The sequence below is a fragment of the Drosophila tropicalis genome, unplaced genomic scaffold, assembly GCF_018151085.1.
Source record: "Drosophila tropicalis isolate 14030-0801.00 unplaced genomic scaffold, ASM1815108v1 contig_1063, whole genome shotgun sequence".
In the NCBI taxonomy this organism is placed as follows: Eukaryota; Metazoa; Arthropoda; class Insecta; order Diptera; family Drosophilidae; genus Drosophila; species Drosophila tropicalis.
Genome location: NW_027172426.1, coordinates 80,402 through 95,558, shown reverse-complemented (window position 1 = coordinate 95,558; position 15,157 = coordinate 80,402). Strand labels below are relative to the sequence as shown.

Below are 15,157 nucleotides of genomic sequence, written 5' to 3'. Positions count from 1 at the left end.
TAGTTATAAAAACTTTCTCGTCACTCATTGACAGTCTGAAAATCCCTCCAATTATGGCCCCCACATTAGAAGCTAATAATATAAACTAAAGGATAAACCTGGCGCCTGGGAGCACCACTTGAAGCCAAATGCCATCAAATTTGCTTCTGCCGCTGCTGCTGCCAATGGCAACTCTCAATAGGCAAAGCCCTCCGAGTGAGCCGATGTAGCTTAAAGCCATGGGATGTATTCATGTGTGTGTGTGTGGGTGGGTGGGTGTCTGTCTAAGTGTCTGTGTGCCTAAGGACCTTTGCTTGTAATTCAATGCCTGTCGTGGCAGAAGCAAAAAAATGGAGGAAAGAAATTTCCAACTAAAAGCGCGCTTGTGCTTAACGCATTTATGTTCAAAACGTGATATAATAAACACCCAAAGAAACGAAAGAGAAATTCTCAAAAATACGAAAATCCCTCTGCCTATCAATATCTTTATCCTCCAACCCTTTTCTTTCGCCCAAATATTGTATATAACTCATCGCAAATCAAGTCAAAGCGGCCCCTTCCCCTCAATGGAGAAAAAATATGCTATAGAAATTTTTTCGCACCCTTGGCACAGGCTTCGCTAAATTGAATTGAAATTCGATGGCACTTTAGACGGGATATGGAAAAGGTCTTCTCATGTCTTGTCTTTATTAAGGTCTCAGGATTTGGCTGCCACTGCCTTCATCATTGGCATCGTCATCATTATTATCGTCATTATCCTCATTCCCATCATCATCATCGGCAGCATCCTTGGTGAGCGCATTAGGCGCGCATTTTCGAGTGCCTTTTCAAGGATAAACGTAAATTTTATTAGTTTTTTCGTTTCTTTTTTTTTGTCTCTGGCAGCCTCGCCTTTTGCATTAGCGAAAATTAGTCAGGCCAAAGGTTATTCGAGATATCCATATAAACCGAACTTTTATGCGTCTGTCTTGCCTACAATTTAAAGCTTCAAATTGATTGCTTCAAATTTGAAAATTCCGACAAAGACTGAAAAGACTGCGGCCTACGATAGATGAGTTACACATTTCTTTAATCAATTCTCTGTAAATATTAGTGAAATTGTCTTCAAAGTACGGGCTAATCTATACCCTTTACTAGTTCCCTGTAAGTTTTCCAAAGGTAAATTCTCTTTGATAAGATATACTCCATTTCACTCTACATTTGAAATTTTCCACGGCCTTTCCATTGTACTCAATCTCTCACTTATGTACAAGAAACTCGCCCCTTTTCCACACACACACACAAACACACGCAAAATATTATAATAACTTTTCTCTCTTCTCCTTTTATGTGTCATTTCTGAAGCACTTGAATCGTTTTACCATTTCAGCAGAAAGTGTTGACAGTTAAGCAGAAAATACTCGCCAAAAAAAAAAAAAAAAAAAAAAAACTGAATCTAAATTAACGTAATGTAATTTGACATTTCGGCATGTCAAATTAAACTGAAACTTTTTTTTTCCATTCCTAATTTTTATTTCTGTTGAAACAGCATTGCTTAAGGGTGGGTGCTTCATTTAATGAATTACAGACAAATATTTTGCTCCTTTTCTACTTATTGTTTGATGTAGAAAACACGAGGGTCATTCAACAAGTTTGGGAAGTATCATACCATTAAACTATAACCACTAACCATAGAACACATAGATGGGACAAACTCATGTTTTTTGATTGCAAACGCTAGCCTAGTCATGGAACCCCAGAGAACTTCGGGAAAACCCGAACGCTCGTACTCTCAATGAGAGCGTAAAATGGGGAGAGGGCCAAGCAGCTACGAAAATAATTTAGTGTAGCACAGACTACAGAACGACGAGGGCAGGCCTATGTCGCTTGTGATTTCATTCTGGCAATGTATGTGTACACTCGTCGGTAATGCTCAGGCTTCGTAGTGTGTGTGTGACGTGAAGTTGTACAACATCGCATTTCAATAGCTCGCTCGACCAAAATTTTTAATTTTCGACAAAACTGCGACAATGCGAATAGGATATGCCCCTGTCGAAAGAATATCAAGAAATATTGGCCTCAGCTTCGTATGTATCCCGGTGGCTGTGCCGATAAAGTGCTCGCTTGGCGATCGGAATGTCCCTGGTTCGAATCCCAACTCGTACTCGTTAAAAAGGTTTTTCTTTTGCCTATTTTTTTTATTTATATAAAAATAAAAAAAATAAAAATAAACAAAAGGGAAAAAAACAAAATAGAAATAAACTCGATTATCGTTGACGAAGGTTTTTTTTATCTTTTTTTTCTATTTTGTTTCTTTTTGGTTTGTTTTTTTTTAAATATTCTTATATAAATAAAAAAATAGACAAAAAAAACCTCCGTTAACGAAAATCGAGTTGGGATTCGAACCAGGGTATTCCGCCGAACACCAAGCGAACACTCTATCGGCACAGCCACCGGGATACATACGAAGGTGATGCCAATATTTCTTGATATTCTTTCGACAGGGGCATATCCTATTCGCATTGTCGCTGTTTTGTCGAAAATTAAAAATTTTGGTCGAGCGAGCTATTGAAATGCGATGTTGTACAACTTCACGTCACACACACACTACGAAGCCTGAGCATGTACCGACGAGTGTACACATACATGGCCAGAATGAAATCACAAGCGACATAGGCCTGCCCTCGTCGTTCTGTAGTCTGTGCTACACTAAATTATTTTCGTAGCTGCTTGGCCCTCTCCCCATTTTACACTCTCATTGAGAGTACGAGCGTTCGGGTTTTCCCGAAGTTCTCTGGGGTTCCATGACTAGGCTAGCGTTTGCAATCAAAAAAACATGAGTTTGTCCCATCTATGTGTTCTATGGTTAGTGCTATAACGATTTACTATCCGATAATTTATATTTATAGATTTAACTTTTTCATTGCTTAAAGCCTCTTCCAACATTTTCGATCTCATTACAAAGTCAACACAATGAAATCAGACTTGGTAAGAATATTTACTACTCTAATTTACAGGTTTTCTTTTCAAATAATTTTATAAGTAACCCTCGTGTATTTTATTTTAATGAATTCACTGTGAGACAGGCATCGTTGAAATATCGTTGAGCAGCACCATTAACGCTATTTGATATTTCAGATGTCAAATTGTGTATGCCTGACATTTATTGGACAGACCGAATGGGTTTGCAAAATGAATCAAATGACACACATACTCACCTACAGGGAGATAGTAAATAAGTTAAGTAAGGAATATAATAGTTGTGTATATTCGTGTACACTAGCATTAATTTGGGCAATTTCAAGACTAATTTCTACAAGTTTTCAACAAGCGAACGTTTCATATGACCCTTGGAAAGTTTTCATTATATGCGGTTTTCTCTATCTCAGCATCAGGGAAAACTTTTCCCACATCTTCTTCTTTTCCTCACTTTCAAGCCAAACAAACTCCTTCCTCTCCAACTTCAAGGTAAATTAACTGCTTCACATTTACAACTTCATTTCAAGAACGCAAGAGGTGGGGATAAGAATGGGTTTTGGTGTTGGGTGGAAACGAGGAGGGATATACGGCGCATATGTTGTATAAAATTTTCTTGCGGTATTACCGCAATAAATCTCAATTGAATATGGAAAAAAGCAACTTCTTGACTCTTTAAAATCGTACATAACTCAAAAACATTGCCCATAAAGTATGAAAGGAATGGGGAAAATTTATGCGCATTTGCCTAATGAGTTCAACACTAATTTATTAATTTATGCACACACGAATAACGAACCAACATTTCCCCTTTTGCCATTTAAGATACTGAAATTGTAAGACAAATTTTACAAATCGCAGATAAAACGTGGATTTTTTACCCATTTTCACAGCTGTCAACATTTAGTTGGAGTGTTTTTCCCCCTTCTCAGCTGCCAAATCTTAACTCTCAAATAGCCAAGCAAACATCGCTTCTACTTCTTGATGGTAAGTAAGTACATGAAGTTGGAAAATTGCGTTTTTCCTACATGGACGGAGGCAAGAATATTCCAAAGGGGTTTGCAATTAACCCTTTTGGAAAATACATGGAAAAATATTTAGCTTATGAGCAAAAATTTATTAAAACTATATTTCGCAGCTATACTTATACATATGTCCATCGATGTTTCCCACAATAAATTTGAAATTTTTGTGAATTTCTAATTTATGGTGAAAAAATTGTTTCAGATTATCTTCAGATTCGAAAACCTTTCCGGTATATAAACTTATAAAGAGGCAGCATCATATCATTAAACAGTGAATCGCTTTTGAAATATTATTAGTTTCAAGAATTATTTTCAAAACAAAATAACCTTAATGTTCAAAATTTATTTAATATAGTTTTGGCCAATTGAACTATTGACGATTTCTATAAATAATGTAAATACTAGGTATTATTTTAGGAACACAGAAACTCCCTTTGCAGTTTTATTTCCCTTTACATTAAAGCGATCTCCAACTCCACCCATGTCAAAGCAATAAATTTTACAATTGTCAAGAAGCAAACGCTGTGACTGTGTCCGCACAGGTAAACGAGTAATTGTAATGTTCTTAAGTTTTGGTTACAATTTTCTGGTATTTGCCAAGCGCTTACCTTAGCCATTGAGGGGCGGATGTATGTAAGCAGTAAAATAGTTTTTGTGAGCAGCTATTGAAATGGATATATGTTATCCCATTGACAGTTTAGTTTAATGCTAGAATTTTGTTTGCAAAACGAATGCAAGGAGGAAAAAGAGATGCACTGATGTATAAGGTTGTTTCAAGGTGTTTGCTTTGCACCTTCACATCACATATTAGACTAATGTTAACTTGCCAGTTACTTTATGTAAGTAATGGAATGGAATTTCCATAAAAACTACAAATATATTTATAAATTAGCATTAGAAAGGATAAGGAAATTGGCCTATCGCCTTAAGTTGTGTGTAGGTTTAACTAATTAAGCATCTCTGGGTTCTGGCATGTGCCATCAACAACATGATGCCAAAAACTCCCCATAGTGCATGACAAGAAAACGGCTCATTATAGTTAACCGCACATTAATGAAATCTCCCAAGGAGATGTGTGAGATAACAGCTGAAAATTTATTTGCCACAAGATGCACATACTCGTAGACATAGACTTGATGAGAAGGTCGAGTGGCGGTGGAGTGGGATGAGGAGGAGAAGGAGATTTTGATGGTGATGGAGTTGGATAAGATGCCAATGACTCAGTACTCTTCTGTGCTCATTCTCTTATACTCCCTACCTCAACTGACGCTGATTGATTTGAATAAACGCGAGCATATTTATCAAATTAGCCACAAGCACCACAGGGATATATATATATATATATAAATATATCTCCAGATATACACATCAAGTCTGTATGTGTTTATGTGTACTTTAACAAAATGTCATCAACTAATCAAGGCAGCATTTGGCGTAACTGAAGTAAGGGAAATCTAAAATGAAGATGAATATTTTGTGGTCACTGGCAACATAAATTTTGCATCCTCACGGAAGAAAAAAAAAGAAATGGAACGCAGAAAGGGAAATGGTCTCCAATCATAATAAATATAAGCTGAGGCCTCAAATTGATAAAATGTTTTGTCATAAATCAATAAACAAAATGAATGAATTATTACATTCTTTTTGTTCTTGCACAAAACTTGGAAATAATAATAAATTATATTTTGTAAATATTTTTTTGTTGCTTTGTTTTATATTCTCTTCTTGGCTGTCCATTAGCGTTGTCATTAATTGTGCTTTGTTTAGTCCAGTAAATACTAATAATAATCATAATCATAATCATAGTCATAAAACGGGTTAAGCTTTCTCTTTCTTTGGCCGCTGACACAATTTCAATATTTACTTAGCTTTGCCTTTTCTTGCCTTTTATGCTCCACATTTTCCGCCTTTCGATGGTTTCCTTTTTTATTAAAACTTGGCTAAATATTAAAAATGGGTGAAACAAGGGTTAAGATTGTGGCCTGATGCCCTGGACTGGCTTTTCATAATTTTTTTGAATAATTTTCTTATTTATTTTGCATCTTTTTACGAAAGGCAGCGCCTCCCACACAAAGGCCAAATAACAATAAAACGTGAAGGCGACTCTCCGATGGCCAGGATAGGGATAGGGAGTAAAATGTAATATATTTTCATTAAAACATACGTATATACATAATATTTAATGGGTGTTTTTTTTTTTTTATGACTAACTGACCAAGAAAACTGATGGAAATTAAGAAATATTTTTAATTTTTATAGTGCCATATTTTGAGACCTATAAAACATATTGAAATTATCTTAGTACACTATTTAAAGACCATAAAGATTGTCTTTAAAGTTAGTTAGTCCGATATTAAAGCCCAGAGCAAAAAGTTAATAATTGTTAATGCATGACAGCTGAGAAAAAAAGAACTCGTAATTATTAAAATATATTGAGTTTATTGATATAACTTTTTCAACTAACTTGTCTGTGTATTAAACAAAATGGAGGGAAATAAAACTAAACATAATGTAAAGTTATGTCTGGCGAAACGATAAACGAGGTCACGCAATAATAAAAACAAAAACCCAAAACAAAACCTACAACCAAAAACAAAAAATAATAAGTATAACAATAATAACACCAAAACCAAACAACGGCGAAAAGGAAATACCAAAAATGCCCTTTTATTGAAATTTATGACGCAAGTTTTTATGCTACCGCCTCCAGCCCTTTCACAAAAACTTCCCCTGTTTCTTTTGTATTCCCCCGCACTTAGCCAATCCACACATTTCAATTAGTTTCAATTTGGTTAAAAGGCAAAAACAAATCGTAATAAAAATACCCAAACCTAGCGAATACAAACAAAATGGCAAAATTCAATTGCAAAATAGATTTTCGATTGCCAAATTGGTGGAGAAGTAATTGTTTAGAAGCTTTAAATAAAATAATACCCATAATAATAATAACCGAATATTACGCATACGCCACACGTGACAGTTGAAAATCTAAACAAAAATTTATAGAGATGAGCGAATCACAGATGGAGATCAATTACGAATTTTAAATTATCGTAATATATACAAAAACCTATCCACGATTATTTACAATTTAAATTTAATTAAAATTTATCTATATGTAAACATATCTATACCAAACGTGTATACTTATCGCAACATATCAAAACAGATCGCAATATAAGTCGAAATTTATTTAATATGTAGTTCTCTTTTTTTATTTAAGTACTTATTATCCTTTAAAAAACAACCTTTTGTGCTCTCGATATCTTCTATTTACTATCTAATCTTAAGTATTTAACATGTTATTATTTTACTACATACGTATTTTTTTTTTTTTTGCATATTTCATAGGTAAGCATATATCAAAGAAAATTTCATGAATGTGTTACATACCTTGCATTCGATATACGAATTGAAATAAACAAATATTTATGGTTTGTGAAACATCATCTTTGGCATTGTCATCTCTAGCACAGACTCCTTTGTTTATATGGCCATATATTGAATACTATATGGTATATCTATGTCCTATGGCAACATCCGTTGTACTATCCACATTCACATATTGTTGCTGGTGTTGTTGTTGCTGTTACTGATGGTCCAGCTGCATTGGCCATCGAAACGGAAATGAGAACTCAACGCAGCGGAAATTTAATAACGACGAACAATTTAGCAACGAAGTGCTTACCCATAGAATCCCACAAAAGGGCGACATATTTATGCGGCCATTTTGACAGACCACAACGGCGGCCACACCCACAAATACCAACATGATTCTCCGCCCCGACTGTTTCGCCTGCTGTCCTACCTACCCCACCAGCCCATCGCTTGCAATTGTTGTTCATTGACAAATGACCATTTCATATGTGAAATGGCAATTCAATTGATTTCTCTGTGCGGCAAAACAGTTTGCAATTGAAATGAAAATAGTTCAAATATGTTTCGATCGCAATAATGAGAAGTATTTCATAAAGCCTGGTCACAAAAAGACCTTTTGCCACCCCATCCACATCATACAAAAAATACGCGCCACTTTCGCCTTATTCACCCACTTGACCACCCACACGGCAACAATACTATAAATTCCATTTGTGTGGTGCGAGAGAAAAACTGACAACAAATTGTCAATAACAATGGCAGAATGTTGCAAAAGCCAACAACAAGCAGCGACTCCTCGTATTTATTGAATTTATTGCCTAGAACAGAGTTCAAGTATGTCAATGGGCATAATAATAAATTTTATAGTTTAATTTGACATGACACAATTGCTGAAGATGGATATGGGATAAACATAAATTTTGCCTTACTTTACTGTATATAATATACAAGTACTTTGGCTGCGACAGAAGAACAAATGTGTAAATGATGAGTCGCAATAAATGACAAAAAGATAACTGAAACAAAAGTGAAGAACAAAGGAGATAATGGATGAATATAATGAAAGGGCTTGAAGTGTTTAATATGAATCGGAATTCGACTAAATGTATAAGGAATACAATTCACAAGAATTGACCACTTGAAGAACACTTAGTATAGGAATACAAGCAGTCAAAAGGGTTTCAAGTGGAAAAGATGTAATCGAGTTGAGCGGCAAACAATAAGTTTAAGCTTTGAATTACTGTTTAGTTCAGCGCTTTTAATATGACAATGGAATTTAATTTAAATTGTTTCAAATATATCAACATATAATATCAAGAAATATTGTAAAACAAATCCCTTGGTTGGAATAATCAAAAATCTCATCTTAAATATCGGATTATAGTCATGCCTAAATAAAATTATTGCAGGAATTCTAAAAATAGATGATATACACAAAACTTGTATCCTGCAAAGCTTAAATACCCGAGATATGGATATGTAATAGCTAAAATAAAAGTTCTATATATTTAAAATTAAAATCAACAAATTTTTCTTGCCTACTTTTTAGGGCAAACGCCTCACACGTAAATGATAAATTCAAATTTATCAACGAAAGCCTTCACTTTTGCAGAGGAGACAAAAAAAAAAACACAACAAAAACGAAAAATGTGAAAAACAATTTTCTATAAAATTAATTTTCCTAATCAGCAACTGAGCAAGTCACTCACTTGACTCTTTCATGAGGAGCTTTGTGATTTGACAAAATGTTACCCCAACCACTTTCTTTGTCATCGTTTTCGACTTTTTTTATTAAATGCCTGGGCTCAATTATCTTCATGACATTCTTTTTGAAGCCAACTTGGGCTTGATAATTTATATCCAACACACACGCACACACACGCATATAAACCCAATCCTCTGTCTCTGTGATATGTGTGACTCAAAAATGACTTTGCCAGCTGCTGTGCTTGTGGAGGAGATAACAAAAGCGCTTGCTAAGGACTACAAAATTTTCCTTTCTTACTCATTCGTTTTTTTACTTTTGGCTAAGATTTTGCTATCAAGATTGTAAAGGAAGTTATGCAAATGAGAAACACAGAGAGCGCGGAAGAAAGGAGAGAGAGAGAGAGATAAAGAAAGTGTTGTCATAAGTTGTTAACAAAAAATTACGTTAAAAAAACCAAGACAGAGAGATGATTTCTTTTTGATTTAATTTGCTTCGAGTAATTAAAATTGACATGAACATAAAATTCCATTTGCCAAACGCTTAAGCCAAAAAGTAAATTTACATTTATTTACTTTAATTTAAACGAACGAATAGCAGACCAAAAGTTGAGTCTCTGTGTGTGTCCTGTCTATTCGAGTGAGAGTGTGAGAGTGTGTGTGTGTATGAGTCTGTGGGAATTCGTTATTCACACTGCCAGAGTAAAAGAAATTAGCATAACAAAAGGCATCATTTTCAGTTGCTGCACAATGCAAACATGGCTAAGTCGATTCTTAATTTTCAATTAAAATCCAATTTACAAATAGACGAAAACGTCCAAACGAGAAATTCTCTTTTCTTTTCTATTTCGTTTTTGTTCCCATTCACATGCTCATCTTATAAACGAATTAGAACTTTACCAAAGATTAGGATTTGAAGTGAAAAAGGAATTGATTTTTAATTTAAGTTTGTATTTAAAATTTACTGAAACCAAACCCCCACACACACAGACACTGGCAAATGAATAAGGACTAGAAAGAAGTTCCAATTGTTCTCAAGAGAGTGCAAAACGGATTAAAATGGCATAAAAAATAAATCCTATTTTCAATTAAAGATGAGTGAAACACTTATTCGTAATGCTTTAAGTGTAGGGCAAAACATTTCCAAAGTGTTTGTAGTTATATCAAAATATATCAACCAAATTTATTTACAAAATAAAAACCTATGACCCAAATTCCTTCGACTAATTTAAACAATTGTGCAGTGGCCTCTGACCATTACCATTCAGTTTCTTAGCCAGCAACTTGAACTTTCTTTCACCAATCTTGTTCAGGTTAGCCCTAAGTTCGATCAAATTAATGGAGAATTTTCGACCCAAGTCATTTAAAATATTCCATGTGCGCTTACAGGCCAAATGGAAATCCACTTGGCATTTCGATAATCGTTCCTCATCTGAAAAACTCCGCAAATAATCTGTTAATAGTTGACATTGTGATAAAAATTTCTGCTGCTCAATGTCCAAATCAAATACGAAATGGTATAATTGATTTAAACAGATTTTGCAATCACTGCCGTTTTTGGTCAAAAAAAGATCTATTGCTATTGCATTTAGATACTGTTTGTGAGCTTGAACTATATCATCCAGGGTCTTGGCTTCATTGCATTTTAGCTTTAGTTGACCATAAGCTTCATCTAAAACCTGAATCAAAAGATAATGTCTTATGTTTCTCATCACACTGATAAATAAATCGAGTAAGGCCTGAAAGCGTCGCTCCACCTGATTGACATCGGCGAGATATTCCAATTCAATACGACGACCAAAAGAATATTTATGTCTTAGAATTCTTTCGCACAGTATATAGTTGGCAGTATGGAATTTCCAAAGATCTAGGAAAATACATGAATACATCTGAATACTTTGACCTATTAGAGCCCTCCAATTGTCAGCTAAACGCCAGCATAATTGAAACTTTGACCAACATAGAAAACCCTCTGAAGAAATTTCCTCCATATAAAGCTCAGAGTTATCCTTAGTTAATATTTGCTTTAACACAGAGTTAAGCTGGTGCAAATCAAACAAATCGACCGATTGTTCAAGCAAAGGTTCAAGGCGTTCTACCAATTTGGTAACGAAATGCAAATCTCGAAGAAGTATATATTTAAAAAGCTTATAGAAGAGGTCAATGGCCGGCTCATGTTGAGTAAAGATATACGATGAAATGTCTTGATTTACCAATGCAACAAGATCATTTAACGGTTCCATATCGTGATTCAAGTAAGTCAGCTGAAAGGCCTTGGCAAGCTTTTGGTAGCTCAGTGGTACTTCAACATCAATTCCTAAAAATTCTTTGCTATATCGATGACATTTTCCCACATTCAATATTAAGTGACATAGTTTGTTACTCAAAAACAAGGGTACTAGCTTGGTTACAAGAGTGAAACGCCCCTGCCAGAAATTCTCCGTAGGTAAAGTCAAATTTTCAATAATAAAAAACTCTGCACACTCAGTTTTGAGTAGCTCACCAAAACGTAACCATCGGCTTAAATTCTCTAACATAGTCTGGCTAACCAATAATAACCAATTTTGCAATAAATTTTCATAATATCCTTGAAACAATTCCTTTGAAAGTGTGCTCAATACATTTGCTTCCTCGAAAATAAGGCAATTTAGATTTAGCATCCATTCAAATCTCGATTGAAAATTTCTACTCGACTTCCATAATTGAAAGAGAGATGCAGGGTTTTCAAGTTTTTGATATTTTCGATGAAACTGTTTGTATTGCAAAAGTTCTTCACGCTGACTTTGAGCTAAGGCCAAGCCACTCTTACCTAAATTCAGAAGTCGTTTCTGCTGATTTTGCAGCTCTCGGTACAAACATCCCAAATGTCCCAAGGCCAACAACAAATATGACTCGCTTAGGTTACGCTGTTGTTCCGGTGCACGTAACAGAAGTCGCGATGTCCTAAACGAGTATCTCAATTGTCGGCATTCATAGCCCAACATGCCATTCAAAACATCGCGTAGGCGTTCTCCATCTGATAAATCCTGAACACTACGATCAGTCAGCCGCCAGCGCATTGCCTCATAAGCGCCTTTCTCTTGTTGAGTAAGCAATTGCCTCAGTTGAATTTGCCCCACTAAATGTAGCCAACTTTTGGGCATGAACTTGCCTGCAAGTTGCTTCTTTACACGGTCTAAGATAACCTTTAAACGCATTTGAACAGCTGAGACATCAATGAGTTTTGTTAATGAACTATTTGGATGCGCCATCATTTCATAGAATTGTTCTAGTTCTTCGTATAAGTTCGGAGCACCCGCTGCGATAGAAGAACATTGATAAGCAGGATTTGACTTAAATAAATGTAGAATAATGGCTGGTGCTGCTATAATGTAACGCCGATGTTGCCATTTGTTTGAAGAACCAATTTCCCTCGAGCTGCCCTTATCATTATCCTCAGTCTCAATGATGTTTTCAAACTTGTTCAACTCATTGCATGTTGCACTTGGACGTTTGGTTTCCGAAATTTCTTCAAATTCCATTTTTAATGGTTTATCTTGAATGTCCATCGATTGACTTAACGATTTCATTTTCATCTCATCTTTTGCTAAAATTTGTTGTATGCTGTGATTCGAGCTCAAACGTAGTCCTTCCAATTGATCCAATAAAAGTTTGTAGCTTTCCAATCCTTTATCTAGTTTTTTAGCTGATAAAGTCATAGAACTTTCTCCATCTGATGTTCTATGAGTTAAATGTTCTTTGAACTCAATGTCAGCTGATTCTCGTGAAGAAATAGAATAATCTTCAATTTTAGGAATTTCGGAAGAACACTCCATTTTATCATCATTTCGGTCACTTTTTTTTTTAATGTGACTCAATGCATACTGTACATTTGCGAGAATATCATTCACATTCATCGGCTGATTATTATTATTTTCGCAATTTCTATCCTCCACTTCGGATCTTTCCAAGAAACCATAGTTCAATATCAAACCCTTTATTTGACAATGGGTGAATATCAAATGTTCCATAACGACAAATTGCTCGCTATTTATATGTAAAAACTTGTAAAAACTACTTTCAGAAGGTAGGCTGGTTATATTTTGACAATCATGTTCCAATTCTTGGTTTGCCTTTTTCTTGATAAACTCATTATGAAACGACGAATCTGACGGCCAAATACTCAAAAATGAGTCGTTTCCCGTACTTGGCACTACTTTTGAACTTTCTTCGTAGAAGGTGAATGACTCAAGACTTCTGCAAATTCCGTCTATTCCGTCCAGCTCACTCTCAAAATTTGATAAATTTTGTCGATCCAGTGAAACGTCAGACATATAATTACTCTGTTCGCCATTGATATGAGTATTTGATAAAGATATTTGGATGCATTGCACTTCATCTAATTGATCTTTATAGTTTTCGAATTCCCTTTTGAAATCTGTTAGATTGTCTATAGAAACTTTTTTACCTTGATATTCGTTTAAGTTTCCCTCATTGTTTTTTATCAGAAGGACATCAGAACTTGAAGAAGGTTTAAATGATTTGTCAACTGTTTCATTATGATTAAGTAAGGACTGGACAGCTCTGATTTCTTTAGAATCAAATTGCATATTGCTATTATTAATCTTTTCTAACTTCTCTTCGTTGACTACTAAAGAATCTACCTTATGCCTTAAACGGTTTTGACTTTTGTCTTGTATATCTTGTAGTTTACAATTCCCAAGAAGGTATCTCTTGTTGTTAGCTTGGTTCTCATTATTTATACAAACTGGTATGGTATTTTCCTCAAATTGAAGTCCTGCAAATTCTTCAGATAGAGATCGCTCAGAGTAATTTACATTTACATACAAGTTTTTCATAACTTTTAACATTCTGTCTTGATCTTTATAGGCTTTTGGTATTTTCGTTTTATTTTGAGATTTTTCCTTTAGTTCGAGAAACACCAAACATCCATAATGATATATAAAACCCCTTAAATGACAATATCTTTGTATAACCGGTTCTTTTCTCAAATAGCACTCAATTCTTAATTCAATTCTTATTGGCTTCGGCTTAACAATGTGATTAGATTGACAAAGATTTAATAGATCACTGCGATCCTTGTATTTGGACATTTCTTGACTGAGCAATTCAGTATTTGAGGTCGAACATTCCAAGCTTTTTGTATTTAAATGTATGCTTAATTTACGTAAACTATTTTTTAAAATGTCTTTTCCTCCTCTTTTTCTTGTGCACAAAGGTAATTTTGGGGTAGTAAAACTCGAAGATGTTTGGTTGTATGGAATAGTTTGATCTTCAATAGTTGAACGAATTGGACTTGGAACGATTGGTTTTAATATTTTTTCCATAGGTGTTTTGGGTCTACCCAACAATTTAGTTTTGCAATCATGGTTAATTTCCTTGTAGTTATCTATGATTTTTCTATGATCGAGTAACTCAGACTTAACCAAAGATTCAGATTGGTGGGTCGAACCCTGGAATTTACAATGCCTTTGAAGTTTGGGCTCGATTCTAGAATAACCCTGCACTTTTTGTTTCGACTTAATTGGCTTAGACCTTTTGGAAACACATACATGTTTTCTACTTTTATCCTTAACTTTTTCTACTTCATTTAGATGCTTTAGTAAATTATTCACCTGATTGTTAAGGGTGTCAATCACTTTTAGACGATACTCAATGGTTTCCTCCTCGGTCATATTATCCGGTTCTCCAGCATCAAAGAGCTCGTAGCATAGTGTTAGGTAACTGTAACGTTTATTTTCATCTGGTTCAATTCTAGCCAGTTCCCTATACAGATGCATACAAAGATTGGCACGAAACTCCATTAGGTCTTTATTGCGTGAATCTCCCGTGAGTTGTGTCTCTTCGAAACGTAGTCGCAGATTATCGAGAACAACCAATTCATGGCAAGTATCATTTTTCAATGGGCATTTGGCGAGTATATTATTTATGGATTTGCTTACATCATACTTAGGATTGCCCAGGCAAAATCTTAATTTGCAAAGTTGTTCGTATAGAAAGAGAAGCGACTGTTCGTCCATTGCTTTCTAAGAGTTGATGGAATTTTGCCATAAATAATTTGATGTAAATTTGGTGTTTTTTTTTTTTTGTTAGTTTAAAAACAAATTCTATGACCT

The 15,157-nt window shown here is 34.8% G+C and overlaps 1 protein-coding gene across 1 annotated transcript; it reads right to left on the bottom strand.

Annotated features, from left to right (window-relative positions):
* Positions 1 to 668: 668 nt before the first annotated feature.
* Positions 669 to 14,845, bottom strand: t-Grip91 (testis-specific gamma-tubulin ring protein 91). The gene is made up of 3 exons (XM_068284245.1): positions 14,657 to 14,845; positions 10,303 to 13,015; positions 669 to 802 (listed from the first exon to the last, which is right to left on the bottom strand). The coding sequence occupies exons 1-3, from the start codon at positions 14,843 to 14,845 to the stop codon at positions 669 to 671; spliced, it is 3,036 nt and encodes a 1,011-aa protein (XP_068140346.1).
* Positions 14,846 to 15,157: the final 312 nt, after the last annotated feature.

Excerpts from the sequence above, each read along its gene's own strand:
- t-Grip91 (XM_068284245.1), bottom strand. The coding sequence starts at position 14,845 with ATGGAGTTTCGTGCCAATCTTTGTATGCATCTGTATAGGGAACTGGCT. Across the intron at positions 13,016-14,656 it reads TTGACACCCTTAACAATCAG|GGTTTGATATTGAACTATGG; the intron begins GTGAATAATTTA and ends TGTCAAATAAAG. Across the intron at positions 803-10,302 it reads GCTGGCTAAGAAACTGAATG|GCACTCGAAAATGCGCGCCT; the intron begins GTAATGGTCAGA and ends ATCCTTGAAAAG.